Here is a 24,873-nt window from a genome sequence, read left to right as displayed (position 1 = left end):
TACATGGATCTAATCGGTTACCTCGCGCTAGTCTGATGAAATGTTTCTTTGAGAAGAAAGGTAGATAAGGCACAATCCAAACTATCTTCAAGCCATAATATGAGACTGGGGTTGTAGGTCGTATGTGACAAAGAGATAGAGGTTCGAAGTAGGTATCAAGATGTTCCCAAACGACACGACCAAACCAAGACAAGACATGACAGGGAAGCGTTACTCACTCTTCTCCGACGGTCTAGAATATATACCAGATGGTCAGAATAAAGGACGCTAAACCAGCCTCATGTCTCAGTATAGTGTCATTTGTCACTCGAAATGTGGGAATCGTATCGATAAACTCACTCGGTTCGGCTTGACTGCTTGACTTCTCCGGACTGATGTTCTATCGGAAGAGATAATGTAGATATCCCAAGAGTTCGTTAGACCTAATCGTTGATTGCGATAAAATGAATCGGATAGATTTGCTTTGGATAAGGATGACGAATATTGATGTGAGTATGGTATAGTATGCTATGGTATGATGAGATATTGTAAATCTCTCCAGTATAGATCGTGGGTCAAAGCGAAAAGGTAGATTTAACAGGAATAATCAAGCTTAAGGTTGAGAAGGGGAAGAACACCGAGAGACGGGTGAAGGGTAGGAGCTTATATATCTCTTTCGTGTTTGTATCGAGATGGAAGAGGCGATGATTTAGGAGTCAGAAGAAAGCAAGAGAAGGGGAATATGTGTGATAAGACGAGTCTATCTCAAGCTTACAGAAGACAGTCGTTTCAAATGGCCTATCCTATCCTGCAAACACTTCTACTACTCCAAATCCACACAGTATTTGTGATCCTTGACCCCTGGTGAAACGTCGTACGACGCACGTCCGGTAGATCGTCTGCTAAGGGACCTCTATCAACCGAAGATAAGAGTATCAAGTCCGAGGGGAGAGAGGGAGATGAAAGGTGGGGATGAGTGAGATAGTTAGAGCGAGTGATGTTGAGGAGGATTTTTAAGATCGGTGTGATCGCGATCATGTGTTATAGTGAAAAAAAGAAGTTTGTCTGTGTGTAAGCACTTAATCAAGATATACATCTTCCTCCGGTATGACAAGGATGCAAATCGATACATTCGAGTATACTTCTAGGCAGATGTATACCACACACTCACCAAAGAAATGGAGAAGGGGGTGGCTGTGATCGATAGATTATATATCCTATGTGGGTATGTGTGAAATAAATGTATCAGCCGTGTACTCTATGCATGTATTCATATACTCTGTAAGAGGTAGGTACGACGAGGATGTAGCATGATCAAGGGGGTGTGTTATACATATGTACTGCGTATTTGGATGTGTGTGTATCGTATACTTCTTCTCACTCACCTCGCGAGAAGTCTCGATTTTTTTCTTTTATTTTGGGTATGATAGGGCGGATTACTTGAGGATCTCTTTTGACCTCTTTTATATGTATATATAGATAGATGAGCAAGGTATCGAATGCAAGAAGAAGAGGAGGTCTATGATCTATGGGAGCGAGAATCAGAATAGCAAGTGAAGTGGTTTTATGTTATATTTTATTGTTGCTTTTGTTGCTCGTCTGATGAGATGGTGAAGTGATGTTGTGTAGACAGGTACCGACAACGAGGCCAAAGGTATCTCTAGGCCTCTGAATCATTAATACTTTTCTTCAAAGTGGGTGAGTGAAAGGCGAGAGCGTGACTGGAGTGCGAAAGGAGGTTCTATCTATACATGTACCGTGTATAGTCAGTCTAGTATGCGAGAAGATATGGTGATTATCGATGTCTTGATTCTGCTTTTGATGCGCTGATCAGTTTTCGACAAAACAAGGTACAAGTGAAATTTTGAAATTTTTGATGGTGTTGGTGTTGGTGTTGATGATCTAATCCTATGATTGCTGTTTGCTACTAGTCGTATGTTTTATGACTGATCCGTCGAAGGTCGTTTTGAGGTATGATATGAATATCAATCATGTGTTAACGAGGGATGTCACACTTGTAAGCTTCTTTACGATCATATTATATATATAAATATAGGTATGTCATGCACAAGCCGTATACAAGTACTGCGGGAATCTCGGCGATGGATTTATTAGTCTCTATGTCATGTCATCTTGTAGATAGTCACAATTACATGAAGACGTTAGGAAGCGTTACATATCTTACAACTTGGTTGTATCGAAGAAGGTTTCATCGCTTATAATCAAGTATGCATTTTGTCAGGTAACAGAATGATGAGTTCTGTGCGTTGAATGTGAATCAGATCAAATATCAAGATCAAGCTCAAATAGAAATAGTCCAGTTCCAATCATGCGCACTGTTACACATACCTCTTAATTTTATCCTGTCCTATTCGATTGGATGATCGGATTACCGAACAAGAAGAATATTCTATTCTCCTTCTTCGGTCAGACCTGATCCAAGAAGAGAGATTCGACTTCCTTGTCTGTCTAGATCGATGATGGCTCATCAGTTGTATGACCAAGCTGGTGTGTGTGACTTTGACAAACATTCCTTCCAAGTGTCATTCACATGTGTGTGTGTGCGTTTGCATAAATGTGTGTAGGTGTGTCTAACAGAAAACCCAGAAATTTAAGGGAATTGAAGAACACGATTATCGAATATCCATCAAATTCTTTCATTCATCATGAATTGATGGATGATGGATCCATCAATGGATCAGTGATTATGCCGATCAGTCCTTTTAGCGTAGTTTGTTTGGTTTGTCGACCATCAAAAACATGAAGATCAATGACTTTACCACGACTTTATGAAACAGCTCCCTACCTCCTAGCTTCTGCGTCAGAAAGGTCGAACTGGCCCATCATCTTCACTCGGCCAGCCCAGCCTGACCAATTTTCTGCGTTGAGAGATAGCAATTCGAATCATACATTCCTCTCCCTCTCTCGTCAATGACTCCCGTGACCCAAGGATGATGTCGGAGCGGATACCGACTGGCTAGGTGTGAGTAGCTCGTTCGACCAGATCAATCCAGTTCAAACGATTATCGATCGACGCACAGATCATCACTGCTAATCATCCTCATTCGGGGATTATACTGCGGTCAATCTGAATCCGATCTGCACGATCGAGAGTTAGTGTTTATGACCGAGGGTGAGAGAACATAGCGAATCTCCATATAACCATATCAGTAGGAAATGATCGCATCAATATTGAAAAGAAGATTACAGTTGTACATCCTATACTATACTTGAATATGGATGGGATGTAACGAAGTTACAAATTAACGACTTATCAACCAACATCGTATCATACCATGCAATATCTGGGTACGGTTTCATCCGCGTAAATGGACCCAAGTACAGCACGTAGTCTAGTATATCTCGGCGAAGTAGGTAGATCTGCTTTTCGTTCTCCTGCCGCTTCTCCCGAGTGGTAAAATATCAGTTGCTTCCGAGCACACTATGCAGTACGAGTAATGTATTTTCGTTCTGTCTTAGATTACATACTAATGGGTTGATATCTTCGGGATACAGTAGTACGTGCGAGTGTTAGGGTATCAGTAACACAGAGTGACAAGGTGAAAAAACAGCCTCTCCGAAATTTTCTGAAGATAAAGACAGCGTTACGAATACCCGTACCCATTCGTACTGTATCGTACATGTGATAGTCTCGATTGCGTCTAACTTATCCTGATAAGATATGACAAGTATTGGGACTGGTCATGTACGACAACCCTTATCCCGTGTTGTAACGAGACGGCGTGACCTTTGACCACCAATCGTACCTATTATGTCTCTCCATCTACAATACATTCCCATACTATGACATCTCGCTTGTAAAGTACAGTACCCGTAGAGTACTCGGAGGCATAGGACGTCTCAGCATATTCCTTCGACCCTCTTTCATACCATCCTTGATGTCTCGTTACAACACCCATGACTAGCTCCAGGATATCTGAGGTACCAGGATGAGCGTGAGCGTGACAGTGAGGTGATGTCATACGTACTTTCCTCCTCCTGCAATGATGAGAAAATGATCAGAAAACTCTAATTCTCCGAAAATTCTCTGATCAGACATGTGAGGATCCCGTGGGCGTTTCATAAAATTCGCTTGATGATCAATCTATACAAGTACTTGAATTCTGGATATTTCGATACGTTTTAAGCACTATAAGTGTTCGCATAGCATTAACGAGACCTCTCTATACGTTAACGGATCAGTAAAGATCTCGACGTGTCTTGTACGACAAGCACCAGGGTACTTCAGTAATACCACCCCATTCACATCATCGCAAGATTTGTGACAGATGGATCACCCCTTACGCTTCCTTCCCTTGCACACTCCAGCCATCTTTACAGTCCAGTACATTACAACCCGCACTGATCTTTCCTCGACGTCATCCCATTCTATCTGGATGTTCCTTGCCGAAACGAACAAGGCTCGTTTGTAGCTTTCTTAATGAAAGAAGGGGTGCAACAGAATCTGTGCGAAGGAACGTTTACATTTCAGGTCTCACAAATCACACGTTTGGGGAGATTGGTCTCGATCAGAATCTGTCAAGTTAATTCCGATGTGATCATTCCAGGGATGACCGAAAAGCGAAATACATCTCATGAGGAGATACAGTAAGTATAGGTACCGGTAAGGTAAAATCGGAGATACATCAGAACTGCGTCTCATCAAGTCGATTTATTTTGAACTTCTTCTTCCGTCTTCTACTAAGATCGTGTATTGTGATGATAGGTTCGTCCCTGCACTTGTACTATCGAGTAGACAGTATTCAGCGGGCATCCAATTTTTCGAAATGAGATTTCAGATTTTTCACTGCTACTGTTATCGACCTTACCTAACAATGAGAGAATAGGAGTTACAATATATCCATTCCAGCTCAACGACTTGACTTGGTTGGGTGTTTACAGCATCTCGAAAGTAGAATCGTCAAGAACAGGTGCCATTTCACAGATACATAGCATAAATCTGAGAATATACATATAACATTCCACAACAAGCCCAGCTACATACAACAAAATCTAAGAGTTTGGTGACTTATCATCAACAAAAAAAAAGCCAAGAAGGATATGATACAGCAAGGTATACCAATCATAAAATCATAAACATTCTTAAAAATTGTATTTGACAACAGGAAAACAGGAAAAATCATAAATCGTGAAATTATAAGTTATAATTCTTCATCACCATCATCATCAACCACGAAACTTCCTAGCTCATATTCATTCTCACTACTTGCCTGCTCTCTTCTTCCTCTTGTTGTTCCTCGACTTCCACGTAATCTCAAGCCTTCCTCCTCGTCATCCTCATCATCAGTGATATACACTGCTTTTCTAGCTTTCGCCAAGAAATCTTTGTTCGCATCTCCAAGATCCCTTTTGAAATTCAATCCATGTCCTCTAGCTTGGGTACCTAGTCCAGCGAGGTAGATGGCCTGTTGGTTGTATCCCCTTGGTGCCTGAGTAGGTTGGAAGTTACCGGCGAACTTCAAATCTGACGATGAAGCGACGGACGAATCGGAATGTTCAGAACTGTCGCCTGAATCAGAGCCCGAGAGAACGGCGTCCATATCCATCTATGATAATGTCACCATCAGCATGTTTATTCTTGACAATTGCCATCTAGACTGATCAGACACTCACATAATCTCCAATTGGACCTTTATTGTTCTTCTTCTTCTTCTTGTCCCTTCCAGTATCCCTTGCCCTTCTTTCCCTTCGACGTTCAACCACCGGCGAACTGCTTTCCAACACGACCTGCCGTCCACTTACGACCGGTGAATCAGGCTCGCTACTTTGAATCATCCTTCTCCCTACAGCCGCCTTGGCAATTGGCGAATCTTTTGATCCTGACGATAACACGACATTATTGGTTTTTGGTCTTGGTCTACCCAATCCTAGTCTCCTGACTGGCTGTGTGAGCGGGAGAGGCGTACTTGAACCTCCTACCCCATTGTAATTGATATATAGAGGCGAGCTGGTATGCTTTGATACGGTCGATGGGAGCGGCGGAGGTAACATACTTCCACTTTGGGGTGTCTTACGAAGTACCGGTGAGATCAAGTCTTCATCTAGGTCCATATCAAGGTCAGCGTCCCACAAATCTACGGGAGCAATTTGACTGAACCCGACCGCTGCTGCTGTACGAGGTGTGAGTTTCTGACCTCCTAACACAGGGTGCTTGGTAACTTCCGGAGAAGACAGTACGTGATTCACGGGCGATATCGGGTTATGAGGTTGTGGTTGAGGGGGAGGCGAGGAAGGTGGAGTGGGGCTAGTCAGTGTAGGCGATCTAGTCATACCCCTCCTAATCGGTCCAACTGTATTAAAGAAATCCAAAGCGGATTTATCTTTTTCAGCTTGTTCAGCCCTTCTATCGATTTCTTCTTTCTCCTCTTTCTTCCTTTTGATCGATTTCGACTTGGACAATTGACTATGCGTCTTCGGTATAATCTCGGATTCGGATGCTGACTCCGCGGCGGAATCAGCATTGAGGTCGATATCCGCTAAAGAAGCACCCTTATTCTTGATGGAAGATATGAATTTATTGCTTTCCTCCTCAGCAGCTTTCCTAGATCGTTTCGTGACCTTCTTTTTTGGTTTGCATCCTAAGCTTACCTTCTTAGATCCGGTCTGAGCGAACAGCGAATCAAGATCTTGTTCCTCGCTGTTTTCAGACTCCGATTGAACTGGTGAGGGTCTGCCTCTCTTCTTGGGGTTTTGCCTTTTCTTCGTCGAAGTATCCTCTTCGTCCTCCTCTCCCTCTGAATCATATTCAACCTGTCTGCCCTTTGTCTTCTTGACAGAAGATAGTTTACCCGCATCTCTAAGTAGATCCGCTACACTCTTAAATCCCTCGGCACCATCGGGTACTTCATGTCCCCTCCCCTTTCCCTTCCCCTGACCCTTGGCAGCCTTGCTTTCACTCGAAAGAGCTTTATCTCTTTTGGCCTTTTCTCTTCTGACCAATCTTTCGGCTTCAGCTAAAGTTTTTTGAAATTTCTTATCGTCAGGATCCCAAGGATCAATCTCCATTTCTTGTTCGATACACTCAGGAAATTTCCCATCAGGTAACAGAGGTTCTACATCTTCGAAAAGTTCTAGATTCCTCGAATGTAAGATCTCTTCTTGGATATCTCGATGAGTTTGCTGAGCGGTCTCCCAATTTGTATCTTCCCTGTTCTCCGACATGAGTACGTGTACTTTACCGTCTCGTTTTCGGCCGGTTCTTCCAATTCGTTGCAGCTGTACAGACGATAAAACCAGTCAGTTTCACGTAGACATGTGCTGTGTTGTGGATACAAATCTCATATCCAGAGCGCTGTCACTCACCAGCTTTATACTCTGTTTTGGCATATCATAAATGACTACAAAGTCCACTTCGCCGATATCCAAACCTTCTTCACCGATGGAAGTGGAGACAAGGATATTATACTTTCCGTCCTTGAACTCGTTGATCGTCTAAATTTCCAGAAGTTGATCCGCTTAGCATACATTCATTTATGCATGGAAGACAATTTTCAATAATGGCTTACCTTTTTCTGCTCCTTCTGATTGAATCCTTTGTCTTCCTCTTGTTTGCCTTGAGACTGACCGACAAATTTCGTTGCTCTGAGTAGACCCGAATGTTGATTGAGCATATCCTATGGGTAGTCCAAAGGAATGTCAGTCATATCTACAGAGCAAGACTGCAGTCGATTCAAACTCACAACGATATCCAATACACATTCCCTGAAAGAACAAAACACCATAGCTCTCGTATCGTTTTTCTGACCGAGAGTTTTCTCTTCTTCCTCGGCTTGGGTGAAATGGGCTAGAAGCTATATGAGAGCGCAGAACATCAGCTTGTCGACTCCTATTCTGTTATTGAACTTCCAACCAGGAATCGAGACAGGATATACTTACCAGCTCCAACGTCTTCTGCATCTTTGGATGTTTATCAGCTTTTGTCCTGCCATCTTTTCCAATCCTGATCATGTTCATCTCCACCTCGACATCTCGAAGTAACTTCTGAAATTCGGTATTGTTCCTTATTGAATTTGCCGACCCTCTGTTATTACTTTTCTTCCCAGCGGCATCGGTTCCTCCTGCGATCTCAACGAGGGTAGTATGAAACATTCCTAGTGAAAATTCGAGCTGTCCCATCCCAAAATTATTAGTCACTGCGCTATTGTCATGGGAATACGTAAGATAGAATAAAGCTTACAAGATGACCCATCGCTCTTGCCATCTTTTCCAAAGCTGACAAACTTCCAAAAGCCCATTTCAGGCCCGAATTTCTGTCCCTACCAATTTCCATACGTTTGGCGGTCAGTCGAAAAGGTCGCAATCGTTTACAATCTAAATCTCTCTCCGTGAGGATATCTTTGTCTACCAATTTGGCTACATTGGGCTATGCAATTCATAAGATATCAGTCAGAATGGTGGAGAGCTATTATCTTAGCCAACTCACTCTCATCAATGCTGCCCACCGATCTCTAAAATTTTCTATCACATCTCCCATAGGTACAACATGCTTCTCCGTTCTCTGCGTGGTGATTAAACAGTTAGCTATCAGATTCCACGAGAATCGATGAACTAACCTTTTCGTTCATATACTTTCTAATTTCAGGCGCTTCAGCTTCTCTAATCTCTATTCTTGAGATATGCAACGCGTCAACTACCGATTGAACTCTGGGTACATCTGCTCCAGGTGTAGCCGTGAGAGCCAAGACTCGGAAATAGGGATGATGGGCTGTTATATAAGCTAAGATGGTGGTGTATGCATATCCTCCAGAGGCTTTGTGCGCTTCATCTATAAACTCAATTCAATTGTTAGCTCACTACACGTACATTGTGTACCTAAAGTTGACTCACCGAATACGGCTAACACAATATCTCTCGGATCTACCGAGCCTTTCTTCAAGTCATTATCTAGCGTCTGAGGTGTACAGTAGAACACTCTTCTATCTTCCCACTAAAACACAAGTCAGCTGGTTGATCACATGCTCGGGAGTATTCCTGTATTTGACAGCTGACCTACCAATCGAGCCCTTTCTTTCTGACTAACACTCGAGCCCGTCATCACAGCTGCATCTTGACTTGGTATCCCACAGGACAATTGACAAGCTTCGATCTGCTGATTGACTAATGGTTTGGTAGGTGCAAGAAACACAATCTTTCCAGTTGGGAACCATCGATAGACTAACAATATATTCTTATTAGCCCTCACTTGAATATGATGGGAGTCATGATCGGACGGTAATGTACTTACAGTTCAACATGACAACACCAGCTACGAAAGTTTTACCTAAACCTGTTGGTAAAGCGACAAGACAATTATCTCTAAAACATGCTCTGATAATTTCATACTGATATTCTCTCTTCGAACGATTAGTGGGATAGATGTAGGTACCGATGGTGGCTGAATTGGGTAGATGCCGCTGTGGTTCGTATGAAGCGTCTATGTCATTGATCCAGCCTCAACTCAGTTCCACCAAGTGACAATTCATTGATCAACAATTACTCACTCATATCTACCAAAGATTTTGGTAACGGAGCCAAAGCACTACTCCAATCATCCTCATCCTCCAAATCTCCTTCGTCATCCTCGTCATCTTCCCAATCTCTTGATTTCCTCTTTCCCTTGCCTTTGTGGTTGTTGGTCTTATTTTTGCCTTTCTCAGTACTGATCCTCCTGCCAGTTTCTGCGAACTCTGTCCTATCCCATACTTTCCCTTTGGTTCCTTGCTTTTCTCTTCTGAAATTCAAATGCGTCTGCAAGAACCCATTACTATTCGTTCGTCCAAATGAAGTTGAGCTGTTGCCATGACTAATGGTGTTGGCACGACCAGAACCAGAAGGATTACTGTTCGTCCGACCAAAGCTCGTAGGGTTGTTGTTGGTCGTACCGTTCATACGACCAAGACCAACCCTAGAAGAAGGTAGGGCAGGTGCAGAAGTTACGCTTGTTCGGGAATGAGATGTAGATGCTGATGATTGGGGTTGAGGTTGTGGACGATGAGCGGTAAGAGAATCCAACGCAGCTAAGGATTCAGGTTCGAGAGGTATGATATCATAATCGTCTGAAGAAGGTTGAATCGGTAGCTTCCTTTTCAACGGTGCAGTCGATTTGCCTGGGGAGAGATTCTGATTCAAGCTGGAAGGTATGATAGGTGTACTGTTGACTTTGTGTAACGGCTTTGAGGTAGGTCCGGAAGTACTTCTTTGAATACCTGTCCAACCCTTTGATGTTGAAAGAGCCGCCGCTTGACGAGGATTCGAGAGGGATACTGATCTGGTGAGTCCATTGTTCAAGGTTCTGGGTTTGCTCTGTTCCGAAGTTGATGCTGAGGCTGTGATGTGATCTACCTCACGTAGGAATGAGTCGTCGACGAGGAATGAATCATCACCGAAATCATCGTCTGACATCGGGAGTGGAGGGGTGGCCAAGATGTGGATGTGGTATCAAGACGGGTTGGTATTATAGCTGTTACAAGATGTATGAGTGGTATGTATAAGAAAGAGTAAAGTAAGGTAGCAGGCAGTAGATGTAGCTGATGTTGTCATAGATGTGGATCCAGTGGATGTCGATGATTCACTGGACTCTCATGATGATGCTGGTGATTGATATGGCAAAAAGTCAAAACATCATCAAAACGCGTCCAAATCAGTTGACTGTAGTTTCTCCAGGATTCTACCACAAATTTGAGATCATCGCAGTTTTCTGAGAATCCCCCGTGGGGTAACTCGGCTTCTAACCGGATCATATCTTGGATCTTGGATTTCAAAGTGTTATTGTTGACTCGAGCTAAGAGATAAAGAGATGATGGAAGATGACTACTAGAGATTATATCTAACAATAATGCACTCGATTCAATCAGCCTGACTGTTCTTCATCCTATCTGGCTCGTCTCAACACAACAAGATGGCAGTCAAGTCTGATAACATCGTTGAATCCAAGGAACAGCGATACGATTGTGAGTGATCCCCTACGATCCCTGGCCCAGGAATGAAGCCGAAATACTGATCACCTACCTTGCTTAGTCTTCTTCTATGGAACTCTTTGTGTACCAGCTGTACTTACAAGGGTCCTAGGACATAAATGTGATGATTTGACGTTTCAAGATGCCCTCTTACCCGTAAGTTTTACAGCTGATTCTACCTTGACTTTAACGTTGACTTGAGTGTTCCCCCTAAGAATTACACTCGACATTGTGTCAAAGGCGAATCATACCCTGCTATAATCGATAGAGAAAAGACGAATATCCTAGCTTCGAGAGGAGAGTAAGTCGGTCATATCAATCCAAGTCGTCCGATAGGTGATATGGATAGTTGACTGTTGACTGTTGTTCCACAGTGTGTTGACCTCTGAAGAAGTGAATGTAAGAGGTACATTGGTAAAAGGATTGACGTACAAGGATGTCAACCTATTAGATATCTACGAAGGTATTGTAAGTCTTCTTCACATCTTCATAATCTCGTCTCATAATCCTAAACCTCCATCCCAAAAGAAGGAAATTTTCATTTATATGTTATGATGGTATTCGTTGTACTCAGGAATACCTCAGAGACAAGCTCCCAGTGCAAGCTCTGAGTCCACCTACCGCCATATCCTCACTCGCCCAAGCAATATCCGACCCTACTTCGAGAGTATCTCTCAACAACCTAGAAGCTGAGAAGACCGTAAATACACTTCGATCAAACGGGACGAAAGAATCTGACGGAAAGGCAAAAGCGGAATACCTAAAACAGGTGGAAGGCAGCGTAGAGGGGAAAGAGAAGGAAGGTGGTGTGGATGTGGGTATGACTGAAGCTTGGACATATATCTGGGCTGAGGATCTGGACAAGCTGGAACCCAGGATCTGGAGGTGGGTGATAACTCGATTTTCTTCTGGATGTACACATCATCCTCCACAACTTGTCATTATACGCCGAAAGCTGGATATCACACCGTCGTTGCTGATCATTTCAATGATGCTTATCTGACTTGTGAATTAGTTTCGAAGATTACATGAAAGCCAAAGAATCTTCCTGGAGAGACCTCCCCGATGACTACTTCACAGATGTTGAGAGACAACAAGCTATCAAGGACGAACCTGGCTCCACAGGCGACGAGAGAAGTTCGTCAGCTGTTGGAACGGATGACTTGACTACTGATGGAGAAGAATGCAAATTATTGGGTAGGACCGCTGAAGGGTTCCCGGATTTCGGTAGGGGCATGAGGAAATACTGGGGATTTGCAGATGATTGTGAGTCATAAAGTGCACCGATATAATCCAGTAACCTTTGGCGAGGCTATACGAAGGAAATGTGAGGGATGGGACCAGAAGCTGATGGTAAGTGTGCGATGTTCTGTCAGATGTAAATCTCAATCATGGTTCTTACGGCTCCCCACCAAAAATCGTAATTGACAAAATGCGTAAATTGTCGGATCAAATCGAATCCAACCCCGATCGATTCATGAGAAGAACTTGGTTACCCATTTTAAACAAGGTTAGAGAACAGGTATCGGAATTGATTGGCGCTAGGACCGAGGAAGTTGTGATTGTTCCAAATACTACGCATGGAGTCAATACTGTTTTGATGAATCTTAATTGGGAAGAAGGGGATATTATCGTTATCTGTGAGTGATCTTCCAAAGTGCGATCCTCTGTTACTTGGCTCTATTCTTCAGGTCAGATCGTGTGTTTCATCGATGAACAATCGATTGGGTCATCACATCCATTCATTATCCTGAATATTCCAATGATGATTTTACGCTCATTGTTCAATGTACGGCCAGACTCGTCAACTTACGGAGCAGTTGGCCAAATGGTGAAATGCCTATGTGACAAAAACCCTCAAATCCGCCTCGAAATCATCGATGATGTTCTCCCCTGTTCTCATAAAGAGATTATTGAACAATCCGAAAAAGTATTGAGTAAATATAACCAACTTGCTAAACCGAATTATACGGGGTTGAGTAAACCTACTGGGGTGAATGCGGATGAAAGAGTTAGGGCGGTGGTCGTTGATGCTATTGCTAGTAATCCTGGGTGAGTACTGCTACCTATCATTCTCTCATATCCTGTCAATCTTTCTTGTTCTATACTAGATGACATCTCTTGGGTCATCATACTGTTCTGTCCTTCTTACTTTTCTATCCTTCGATCTTTCTCTAGTCTGCATTGTGGTGATTTGTATTGTCGCCTTCCCAATCACCGTAAATCGATCTCTCTTCCCTGTTTGAAGCTGACTTCTTTATTGTGAACATAGTGTCATCTACCCTTGGGAAGATATCGTTAGACTGTGTAAGAAGTACGGCGCGATGAGTGTAGTAGATGCTGCTCATGCTATTGGACAAATTGAGGTGGACGTTAAGAAATCAGATTGTGATTTCTGGGTATCTGTGAGTTGAAAGTGCTCACCATTCATATTCGATTCTCGAATTGCAAGAGCTGATATAAGCACTGGTCGATTGTTGGTAGAATTGTCACAAATGGCTTCACAGGTGAGCTGCTCAATTACTGGTAACGCCTGGAGCTAGCTGATATGGGATCCTAGTCATCGTGGAAGTGCAGTGCTTTACGTTCCTATAAGGTAAGTCTAAAATGGGATATAGTGCTTCCAATTCTAATAAAGCTGATCGTATGTAACTGGATATGCAGAAATCAATACCTCATACGATCGACTTTCCCTACTTCTGCTGGGTATGAGTCTACCAGATACCCTACCAAGGGTATTGACAGACCATGGCAGTTCGTTGAACAGGTGAGTGTGTTTTTGATAGCAAATTAGACACTTAACGGATGATCCAGTACGAAAAGAAAGTGGAAGAACTGAGTTGACTGATTGCCGAATATCATAGTTCCAATGGACCGGTACGACCGACTGGACACCCTTCTTCTCTGTGAACGATGCGATCGAGTTCCGTAGATCGATTGGTGGGGAGAAGAGGATCATGCAGTATTGTCATACCCTTGCTGTGCAGTGAGTAAAGCCTTCCGGATCTCATTTATGTACTGGTACGAATCGGCGCCTCAAGGAAAGATGTGGTATGAACAGTGAGAATCGATCGGCTAACTGTTCTTCCTTTTGCAGGGGAGGTAAGAGACTCCGAAAGATATGGGGTACGGAAGTGATGGATACTCCCAAAGGAGAATTGACAGCTGCGATGGTAAGTTCATTTTCTTAGCTAAATAGACTGCAAGAGGTATATCGAAGCTGGTTTTGATTTGGGATATGGGATATATAATAGGTAAATGTCAGATTACCTCATATACCCGATCCGAAAGATTTGGAAGATCAATTCAAGCAGTTGCGATATTTTGAGGATAAATGCTTTGAAGGTAATACTTTTGTGGCCGCTGTGAGTTCACCCGCCCATTATCATACCAACGAACAACAGCTTGGATAAGAGGGGATTGTGCTTGTACTGACTTCTATTCTGGACATATAGTTCAGACATGGTGGGAAATGGTGGGCTAGATTCTCTGCACAGGTATGGAATGATGTGAGTTCAGTTTCCCCTTTTCTACCATTATGTCTACAGGATAGACGATCATCAGTCTCTCGAGATACAGACCTTGTATACTGATATCGTTTCATGTGTTAGTTGAACGACTTTGATTATGCTGCGGAAGTTGTAGAGAAGATCTGCTTAGGTATCAAGTGAGTATTTATCTTCTTGTACACTTTCTAATCCCGTTACAGTATAGCCCACCAAGAAACAAAATACGGGATGGTACTGACAATTCTGGTTATACGTTGATGTAGGAATGGTGAATATCTTGATAAATCTCTGGAAGAAGATATAGTAGAAGAGGAAATTCGAGAATTACCTACTAAAGATACTTAAAAGTCTGAAGTCCATGTATGGGTATGGCTCGTTGGGTTTACTGGTACAATATAGAAGATTGAAGGATATATCAGTGTTTTAATGGTTTTATGTCTTTTCCGTCTTGGGTCTGAGCTTGAATCTCTCCTTTCTTCTCTGCTTTTAGATTGATTATAAGCTCATCATGAAGGATGCATAACTGTTTCAATGGCTTCATCTCCGTGTGGTCCGGTAAACCGGTGCTGCTGCTACAGGTGCAATCGGAATCCACCGGGTGATTCAGTATACTTACGTAACGAAGCGAATTGCCCCGCATCCGGGGATAAGCGATGATTGTGCATGATGGGAGATGAGTTGTTTTCGAATCGATTGGTTTCATTTTCGAATTCACCTTGTGAGTATAACTCCGTTGTTGAGACAGTCAAAGACAAGGAAGGGTATCATATCCACTCTCCGTCCCCAGTTCGTTTCTTCTTCTTCTCCTCATCATCATTATCATATTATCCTATTACCATACAAAGTACGATATACATAGCAATGAGTGAGTGGAGTACATTAACCAACGAGATTGATCGGATATCATTGACATCCTCTCTCTTATAATGATGATGATGAGCTAATCAGACCATATGATAGGTACTCACTTTACAAACTTCTGGTCAGCTGTACCTCAAGGGTGAGCTATGATTTGTTTCCATGATGGTGAACAATTGAGCTGACCTGTCGATATGACTTGGTAGTCCGCCCGATCCAATCTTGGGTGTGACCGACGCTTTCAAGAGGGATACTAATCCCAATAAAGTCAACCTCGGTGTCGGTATGTCGCTTTCTAATCCCCAGATCCATCGCTCACTTAGAGAGGATGATGCTGATCAGCTGTTTGTTATTCCTATTCAACTGCTGTTACCGGTATTCATCATTCTTCGCTTTGTCATAACCTCAATACGCCTTCTTGTCCACCTTCCTTTCACACTACAACCACTCCGAAATAGGTGCTTACGTGAGTACAGTACATTCATCCTGTGGTAATTTTCATATGAATCATATCAGCTGATTGATATGACCGTGAACAAATGTAGCGAGACGAGAATGGCAAACCCTACGTATTGGAATCAGTATTAAAAGCTGAAGATATTCTGCATCAAAAGAAATTGGACAAAGAATATTTACCTATTACTGTGAGTATGCTTAGATCATCTTCATCCCATCTGATATTATCTGATTATTTCCATAAATACATTGATGATTCCTTCGTACGCGTGAACCGAGCTGACTTTGTTGGGGCTGACCATAGGGCGCTAACGATTTCATCACTTTGGCTTCCGAGTTGGCTTATGGTAAAGAATCCAAACCACTCCAAGAGGGACGAGTGAGTATTGTTTTTCAATGTCTCTTCAGATATATACATCTATCCCTTTCTTCCTCTGGTACGTTGCTAACTTTTATCCTTTCTGACTTTCGCAGATCGCCGTAGCTCAATCTATTTCCGGTACAGGTGCTTTGAGAATCGCTACTGGGTTCCTATCGCAATTCTACAACGGGCCCAAAGTCTTATACCTCCCTGATCCTACTTGGGGAAATCATGTGCCTTTAGCTGAGGGAGTTGGATTAAAGGTACAAAGATACAGGTGAGTAAACGGATCAGATTTCATTTTGATCATGCAATTTTATGGGAACCATGTCAAACGATAATGCTGTACTAACATTTATACTATCATTTAGGTACTTTGACAAGAAGACTGTCGGTCTCGATTTCAACGGTATGAAAGAGGATATCAAGGTGAGCTGCTGTGGTCTCTACCATGTGTCTGATTGATCTTAGCTGACGATTTGTTGTCGGTCATAGAACGCCGAATCAGGATCGATCGTAAGCTAACCATTACTTTTTGGTATCATTGCTGTGGCTGACATTGATGGGTGTCATGTGTTAGATACTGCTCCATGCCTGTGCTCAGAACCCCACTGGTATTGATCCTACTCAAGAACAATGGAAGGAACTGAGCGAGCTTATCAAAGCTAAGAAGCATTTGGCTTTGTTTGACATGGTGAGTCACCATCTTTGACATGACCTTTTGGGCAACTTGTCCCGATTTCATATATGCCTTACGTCGTAAGAAGTATCACTGATTCATTCGATACTAGGCCTACCAAGGATTCGCCTCTGGAGATATCATCAGAGATGCGTTTGCCGTCCGATACTTTGTTGAACAAGGACATCAGATTATCCTTTGTCAATCTTTCGCTAAGGTATGTCGGCTCGTCCTTTCCAAACTTATGGATGGAAGTGGAATAAAAGCTGATCACTTTCTATTCACAATGTAGAACCTCGGTTTGTATGCTGAAAGAGCCGGGACCTTCTCTATCATCGTATCATCTACCGAAGAGAAAGAGCGAGTGTTATCACAAGTGAAAAGAGTAATTAGACCCTTGTACTCTTCTCCACCTGTTCACGGTGCTCAGTTGGTAGCTACTATCTTGGGTACACCTGAGCTGTACGAGCAATGGTGAGTACATTGTATCTGATATCGTATTGCACAACAGAGTGAAGGTACAGATGCTGATTTTGCTGCATTAGGCTCACCGAAGTGAAGAAGATGGCCGATCGAATCATCTCTATGAGAGACAAATTGTATGATCTTTTGATCGAATTGAAAACTCCCGGAGAATGGGGTCATATTAAATCGCAGATTGGTGAGTAACGTCTCTCTATATCAGTCTAAGGAGCTGCTTCTGGCAGTATTCTCTCAAGCTAATTGGCCTCTGATTTTTTTTGTACCTCTGCAGGAATGTTCTCCTTCACCGGTATCTCACCTGAGCAAGTACAGGCTCTCGCCGATCACGCTCATATCTACATGACTAAAGATGGACGAATCTCCATGGCCGGACTGAACGAGCACAACATCAAGTATTTCGCTGAGAGCTTGAGTAAAGCTGTCAAAGGTGAATTACAAGCCAAGTCGTCACTTCAAGGTTTAGATGATAGACGATACATGTGAATAGAGATGATAATCGATTGAAATGATGAGGGAAAAAACAAAGAGAGAAGGAACGGACTTGTAATTATATATCTAGCTAAGGAACGAGATAGAAAGGTACAGACAGAATATATATATATGCATATGCATAGGATGCTTTGCTCGATTTCGTGGGAGGATTGATGATAAAGGATGCATGATGTGTTGATGATAAAATGCATGATGTGGCAATAACACACTTGAAACGGGGGTCAACGCGTCGCGCCATCTGTCTCGTATCTCCCCGTTGCATTTTACGCGTTTTGGACGAGAACATTTCCCTTATTCCCTCATATACTCACTCGTCTATTCATCCATCTCTCACCATCCTATATCCTATATCCTCTCTCATATAGCTCATTTAAACCTAGCTCAGCATACTGCTTCTACTCTGAGCGAGATCAAGACTCCGCTACCAGAGCCACCATGTCAACCCCCAATCCACCCAGATCGTCCTCCCCGCTCAACTTCCCTTCTTCCTCTGTGGATGGGACACCGAGAGCATCACAGCTCAGAAACGCTGGGAATGCTCGTGAGTTTCCATTCCATCACTTGATCTGCTGAACGGGCTGGCCGAGATTGATTCAGTGACACTCTTACTGATTATGCCCTATTCATCTTACAGCCCCTGGCTCATCCTCACCTCTTCATTTCCCTACTTCTTCGCCTAGACCCGCAGCTGGTAGGAGTGGGAATGTCATTCCAAGTTCAGATGGTCTTAGGAGGATTAGGGGTGAAACCCCGCTATTCTTCCCTGCGTGAGTAAAGTATCACTATGATATGACGAGCGACCAACTGATCCTTTCTATGTATTCCGTACAGTTCTGGCGGCTCGACACCTCGTAGACAACGTCGAGGTGATATCCACTCTTCTTTCCCACTCTCCTCCCCCTCTCTTGCTCGTCGTACCGTCCAAAATACACCTCTGATCGTCCGAGGATCATCTCCCTCCGGTAACACAGATATCGATATCGACGGCGACAATGGGGATCCTACTACTCCCCGAGCATCCAGTAGGTTACACGGTTCCTCCGCTCCTACTTTATCTGCCGTCGCTCCCTCTCAAGATAATGCCTTTGGAGGGGAAGACGCAAATGGTGAAGGTGGTATGGTCAAGTACATCTGGGGAACTACCATCTCTCTCCAGGAGTCTATGAATCTCTTCAGAGATTTCTTAAGAGGCTTCAAACCTAAATATCGAGCATTGTACAACTCCAACTTAAACAAGACCATCGCTGAATCAGGTGGTATAATCCCACCCTCTATACCCTTATACGATAACTTACCGACCGCCAAAGCCGAAGTGGTCTTATATGAAAATTACCTCAAGAGAATGCAAATGACTGGAGAAACGAATTTGAATTTGGATTCAATCAACTTGTTGAGTTATCCACCAACGAAAAAGTTGTATCATCAATTGATGAATTACCCTCAGGAGGTGGTACCCATCATGGATCAAGTACTTAGAGATACGATGATTGAGTTATCCGAAGAGAGCTTGGATCAAGCTAGACAGAAGTATTCGGAAGGTTTGATAGAGAAGTTGGCTTTGGATTTACTCACCGATGAGTCTAACACGATTCAGAGTAAGGTTTTCAAGGTTAGACCGTTTGGAGGTGAGAGGGCTGTGAATATGAGAGATCTGAATCCTGGGGGTGAGTAATAATTCATTCAGTATCTCGTGTTTCTAAGCTGAGCTATTTGATCGCAGATACCGATAAATTGGTTTCTGTCAAAGGTCTCGTTATTAGAGCTACTCCCGTCATCCCTGACATGACTACTGGTAAGTCAGCTAGATCGCACGTATCTCTAGCATACCATGCACTCAGCTGATATCTCCACCCGACCAATTAGCCTTCTTCCGCTGCATGGTCTGCCAACATACCGTTCAAGCCGACATCGACCGAGGTAAAATCAACGAACCCGAACGATGTCCTCGAGATGTGTGTAGTCTGAAGGGAACCATGTCACTCATACACAATCGATCCGAATTCACCGACAAGCAAGTCATTCGACTTCAAGAAACTCCCGATGCAGTTCCCGATGGACAGACACCTCACACTGTCTCATTATGTGCGTATGATGAGCTGGTCGACTTGGTCAAACCTGGTGATCGAGTGATCATTACTGGTATCTTCCGATCTATACCAGTTAGAGTCAACCCCCGACAGAGAAGTATCAAATCGCTCTTTAAGACCTATCTCGATGTCGTACATATCAAGAGGACCAACACTGGTAGAATGGGTTATGATCCCTCTACAAGAAGTGGGGAAGGTAAACCACCTGGAGTAGGAGTTGGCGGAGAAGATGATGAGGATGAGATTTTATCCAGGCAAGATAAAGATATAATGGATCAAGATAACAACGCTGAAGAAGATGAACCTACATTCACCGCTTCAGCGGAAATGGAGCAGAGGTTAATTGAGTTATCGAATAATCCAGAGATATATGAGATCTTAGCTAGATCCATGGCACCTTCAATTTACGAATTGGAAGATGTCAAGAAAGGAATTTTACTTCAATTGTTCGGCGGTACGAACAAATCTATCGCCAGAGGTGGTGGAGGGGGTGGACCGAGATACAGAGGTGATATCAATGTGCTTATGGTCGGTGATCCCGGTACGAGTAAATCTCAAATTTTACAGGTAAGTATCAGCTTCATGGACCATGACGACCGCAGCAAGCTGATTTTTGTCACGTTTGAATATGTAGTACGTCCATAAGATCGCTCCTAGAGGTGTATACACTTCGGGTAAAGGTTCTTCAGCGGTCGGTCTGACCGCGTATGTGACCCGAGATCCTGATTCCAAGCAGCTGGTCTTGGAAAGGTAAGCTAGCACATAACCACTCAAGGCAGTTGTCAGAGCTGACCGCGATTTATAGTGGAGCTTTGGTACTTTCCGACGGTGGTGTATGTTGTATCGATGAATTCGATAAAATGTCAGATGCTACTCGAAGTGTTTTACATGAAGTTATGGTGAGCTGCAGTTCCTGTCTTTTCTTCATTGAAACTTCAAAAAACGATCAGCTCATCCTGCTCTCTTCTGCGTAACTTAGGAACAACAAACCGTCTCTATAGCCAAAGCGGGAATCATCACCACTCTAAACGCTCGAACTTCCATTCTCGCAGCCGCTAACCCAATCAACTCGCGATACGACCCTAAATTACCTATTCCAGCTAATATCGACCTTCCACCTACTCTCATTTCGAGATTTGATCTACTGTATCTTGTTTTGGATAGAGTGGATGAACTGAACGATAGGAGATTGGCAAAGCATTTGGTAGGACTGTATTTGGAGGATAGACCTGAAACGGCTGGTGAAGATATCATTGTGAGTGATCAGATCAAGAGGGCTGACGATGATTTGGTGAATGACCTGTTGATGTGTTGATGTGTATTGCAATGTAGCCTCTTGATACTCTCACAGCATACATCACCTATGCTCGAGCCAAAGTACATCCCGTCTTGTCCGAAGATGCCTCGACAGCGCTGGTTCAAGCATACGTGGAGATGCGAAAGGCAGGAGTAGACTCGCGTACACAAGAGAAGAGAATCACAGCCACTACAAGACAACTCGAAAGTATGATTCGACTTTCCGAGGCACATGCCAGGATGAGGTTTAGCGAGAGTGTGGATCTGAGTGATGTGGTGGAAGCTGTTAGATTGATTAAATCTGCTTTAAGGGAGAGTGCAGTGAGTGGATCTTTTCTTACACCCATGTTCTTGAAAGGGCATCAAATACTAATCAACGACTGGTGATGCAATAGACCGATCCATTAACAGGTCAAATCGATCTTGATCTCTTGACACTTGGTGCGGGATCCTCAACCCGAAGGGCTCGATCGGATATGAAGAAAGAACTTTTGAACCTTGTCGATTCATCAGGTAGTAGGACGGGATTGAAATGGTCTACGGCCATCAAAGGTTTAGAAAACCAATCAACTGTTCCGATAGATCATTCTGCATTCGCGGAAGTGGTCAGAGGTCTGGTGGATGAAGGTGTTCTGAAGGTTGTAGGAGAGAAAGAGAGGAGGACAATCAGGAGGTTGGCTGATTAATCGATTCTATCGAATTGATCGATTGGTATTTCATTGGATATAGTATTTATATTGAATATTGCTTTTTAGTGTCATTTGGTATAGGCGTTTGAATATGCAACTTGCTATTGTATTTTCTGAAATATACTGAATCATATGATGTGCTATCTTGACAACGATATCATTTTCTTCGGTTCTCATATGAGACCCATGTGCGATTGAGCCTTACTTCATACTTTCTATTCTTCTGATTCCGAAACATGGTTTACTATCGACTATTTACAATTTGAAATTTTCTGTTTTTATTTCTTGTCCTTTCATCATATGAAAACTTCTAACCTGCATTTCACAGTCTGCAACCAGTTAGATCCCCGTTTTCGCATTTAGCAGTGCTTTACGCGATCGTGCTATTGTATTTAAGAGGAGCGGCCTAGTGTTCAGATAGAATGACATATTCTGAAATCAGTATACTGCCTATGTATCAAAGGGGAAGCGTGTGCTCTGGAGGATACTCGATGAATCTTCGGGATCATGATGGTCGGTCATACTCACAGTATTGATCAGAGCGTTATTCGATTTACCTCCTGGTAGATAGTGAGGATCTGTACCGAACATGTTATATGGGAAGCCAATATCGAATGGAACCGCATTGGTCAGTTTATTGACTTGTTCCGGTGTCAATTGGATTTTGAGTGCCTAAATGGAAATTGAACAATAAATGTGGTGAGTCGATGATGATTATTGATAATGATTATCATACAATGTCAGATATCGTACAGGAGAGGACAACAAAGTTGGACTGTGAATTCAATAAGAAATGGATTGGAACCGAAAGTAAAGAGTCGAGACTAACTTCAATGTTGGATTTCAAATTTTCGATACTAGTTCCCCCAATGATTGGATAACAATCTGTTACTACATGTCTGACCCATGCGAGAGCGACTATAAGATACAGATCAAGGAAGATCAGTAGCAGCCACCAGCCAGAAGCCAAGTTCAGCTTGCATTTCAGATATACTTACCGTTAGGCAATTTGACGTCACTTCCCAATTCATCTGCTACCTCCTTCAGCGCCTCGGCAGCCTTGACTTGGTCAGGAGTAGGTTCCATGCCTGCTCGAAGGGTACCGGCTTTCTTTCGCTCTTCGATCTCCTGGGGAGTCTTAAATTTACCTCCTCCAAGAGCGTTCCAAGGGGCTAGAAATCAATGATGCTTCAGTCGACTATGCTACCTCCCTGTTTTTAAGGGAGATGCCTTGTTGTACTCACCAATGCTCATTCCATTCGCTCTGGCCATAGGAATAATATCTCTTTCTAAATCCCTTTGAGCCAAACTCCACGCTCCTTGATAAACGACGAACTGAGATAATCCATGATTTCTCGCATACTCGTTCGCTTGAGATACCACCCAGGCTAATTTAGAGATACAGTATCCCTTTGTTTAGCTTCTGTTCTTGGGGTAGCAGGTCGATGTTGAGGTAGCAGGTCGATGTTGAGGAGGGACTTACCAGGAGTATCAGATACACCGAGATACAAGACTTTGCCTGATTTGATCAAGTCGTTCAATGATTGCATGAGTTCAGGGATAGAGGTCGAGTAATCCCACCAGTGTACGTAGAGGATATCGATGTATGACGTTCGAAGCTTCTTCAACGAAGAATCGACCTGATAGATTGCCAGATTGAATCCAAATCAATGCTCATAGCTCTATGGTGATGAGAGGTTGTGAAGGTACTGACAGTCAATCGTAAATTCTTCTTAGCATTACCAACATAGTTGGCTCCAATACCTTGGAATCTACCTTCTTTACGATCCAATGGGAAAGTAGTGTATTTACTGGTAAATGCACAAGAAAAAACAGGTCGGTAATTCTGCACATTCCCTGTTCGAGATAAGAGATGAGAGATGTTTGGGAAAAAAACCAGATTGACATGGCTCACGTAGCTAACACGATCTCATCCCTAATACCTCTTTTCTCCATCCATTCACCAATGATAATCTCAGATTGCTCGTCTATTCAGATAACAACACTTCTTTCAGCTCACCTTGCGACGAATATCTATATACCGTGTAAAATGGTAACAATATCGTTCAAGACTCACCTTGATAGTTGTTGGAAGTATCAATGAAATTACCTCCAGCCTTGTAGAAATAGTCCAAGAACTCTTCAGATTTGTTATAATCTAATCCACCACCCATGAATCCCTTCCATTGATCTCCTATGGACATTGCCCCGAGACATAGGGGTGATACCCGGACTAAACATGAAACGCAACGGTGAGTTAGTGTTTGATCAGTTGGCGTAGATCTTAGGTATGATATATGGTAGACTAGCCACCGGCAGTAGGGGCTAACAACCTGTATCGACCCAATTCCGTCTTTGGTTCAGGAGCAGGTGGGAAGATCCCCAGGAAGTCTACAATACAGATTACATTAATCTTCTGCCGATTATCGATTGTTCAATTAAGAGGGCAAGAGGACGACTCACCTTTCCTCTCATCACTTGATGAAGGCGTGTAGTCCTTAGAGGAGATAGTGAATGGTATTTGAGGCATATTGATACGTTTGCTTTAGTGTTGAAGTGTGAGTCGCACAATATTTGATCAAGTGGAAAGATGAGAGGAGACGCGACAGTTCAGTCGTATATATACATTTATATAACGTTCTCCGCTGCCCACGTAGTACTTCTACAAGCTTATGCATACTCCGTCATCTCTACGAGTACTTTTGTATGTACGTTTCTCGTCGTTATCGTTATCGTCATCGTCATTGGCCGTGAAGAGTGGAGGGCAAAGTGGAGGATGTGGAGGAGGAATGTGGAGGGTCCCAAGGAGTCTGTATACTGACTGGTTCTGAAGAAAAGTATGCCACAGAACAGCACGAGTACACACATAGGAGCTCTCAGATACAATGAGTGTGTAGCGCAATCTGAACTGATGATCAGCATATATGCTGGGATGCCGCTATGCTTTGCGAGCGAGCGATGGTCTGTGAACGATATTCGCAGGGAAAGCTTGGGCGATCTCGAGTCACCAATGCAGATAAGATCTCTGT

General features: G+C 43.1%; 5 protein-coding genes across 5 annotated transcripts; 3 read left to right on the top strand and 2 right to left on the bottom strand.

Moving 5' to 3' along the window:
* Positions 1-5,141: 5,141 nt before the first annotated feature.
* Positions 5,142-10,380, bottom strand: L199_001661 (uncharacterized protein; the record flags this gene model as incomplete). The annotated part of the gene is made up of 13 exons (XM_064887414.1): positions 5,142-5,546; positions 5,614-7,215; positions 7,303-7,431; positions 7,506-7,613; positions 7,680-7,790; positions 7,876-8,106; positions 8,177-8,362; positions 8,423-8,497; positions 8,553-8,764; positions 8,827-8,926; positions 8,993-9,153; positions 9,224-9,412; positions 9,480-10,380. 13 exons carry the CDS (start codon positions 10,378-10,380, stop codon positions 5,142-5,144), a joined length of 4,410 nt encoding a protein of 1,469 aa, XP_064743486.1.
* A 496-nt stretch (positions 10,381-10,876) lies between these two features.
* Positions 10,877-14,788, top strand: L199_001660 (uncharacterized protein; the record flags this gene model as incomplete). The annotated part of the gene is made up of 18 exons (XM_064887413.1): positions 10,877-10,928; positions 10,996-11,090; positions 11,150-11,235; positions 11,309-11,402; positions 11,509-11,819; positions 11,950-12,200; positions 12,311-12,574; positions 12,734-12,986; positions 13,207-13,339; positions 13,419-13,441; positions 13,495-13,530; positions 13,599-13,701; positions 13,799-13,920; positions 14,032-14,107; positions 14,189-14,299; positions 14,390-14,443; positions 14,546-14,601; positions 14,707-14,788. 18 exons carry the CDS (start codon positions 10,877-10,879, stop codon positions 14,786-14,788), a joined length of 2,202 nt encoding a protein of 733 aa, XP_064743485.1.
* A 608-nt stretch (positions 14,789-15,396) lies between these two features.
* L199_001659 (uncharacterized protein) lies at positions 15,397-17,763 on the top strand (the record flags this gene model as incomplete). The annotated part of the gene is made up of 13 exons (XM_064887412.1): positions 15,397-15,443; positions 15,508-15,584; positions 15,760-15,767; positions 15,847-15,945; positions 16,062-16,136; positions 16,232-16,395; positions 16,490-16,547; positions 16,614-16,634; positions 16,699-16,812; positions 16,910-17,014; positions 17,090-17,271; positions 17,343-17,458; positions 17,552-17,763. The coding sequence occupies 13 exons, from the start codon at positions 15,397-15,399 to the stop codon at positions 17,761-17,763; spliced, it is 1,278 nt and encodes a 425-aa protein (XP_064743484.1).
* A 444-nt stretch (positions 17,764-18,207) lies between these two features.
* On the top strand, positions 18,208-21,841 carry L199_001658 (uncharacterized protein; the record flags this gene model as incomplete). The annotated part of the gene is made up of 10 exons (XM_064887411.1): positions 18,208-18,313; positions 18,407-18,539; positions 18,604-19,436; positions 19,493-19,564; positions 19,636-20,426; positions 20,494-20,609; positions 20,665-20,758; positions 20,839-21,114; positions 21,192-21,476; positions 21,551-21,841. The coding sequence occupies 10 exons, from the start codon at positions 18,208-18,210 to the stop codon at positions 21,839-21,841; spliced, it is 2,997 nt and encodes a 998-aa protein (XP_064743483.1).
* Positions 21,842-22,214: 373 nt separating this feature from the next.
* Positions 22,215-24,374, bottom strand: L199_001657 (uncharacterized protein; the record flags this gene model as incomplete). Its single annotated transcript, XM_064887410.1, has 11 exons — positions 22,215-22,250; positions 22,373-22,516; positions 22,674-22,762; positions 22,843-23,016; positions 23,089-23,232; positions 23,328-23,484; positions 23,559-23,655; positions 23,760-23,832; positions 23,922-24,077; positions 24,155-24,235; positions 24,308-24,374. 11 exons carry the CDS (start codon positions 24,372-24,374, stop codon positions 22,215-22,217), a joined length of 1,218 nt encoding a protein of 405 aa, XP_064743482.1.
* Between the last annotated feature and the right edge of the window lie 499 nt (positions 24,375-24,873).

This window comes from Kwoniella botswanensis, chromosome 1 (genome assembly GCF_036426115.1).
Source record: "Kwoniella botswanensis chromosome 1, complete sequence".
Classification (NCBI taxonomy): Eukaryota; Fungi; Basidiomycota; class Tremellomycetes; order Tremellales; family Cryptococcaceae; genus Kwoniella; species Kwoniella botswanensis.
This window is presented reverse-complemented; position numbering and strand designations above follow the sequence as displayed.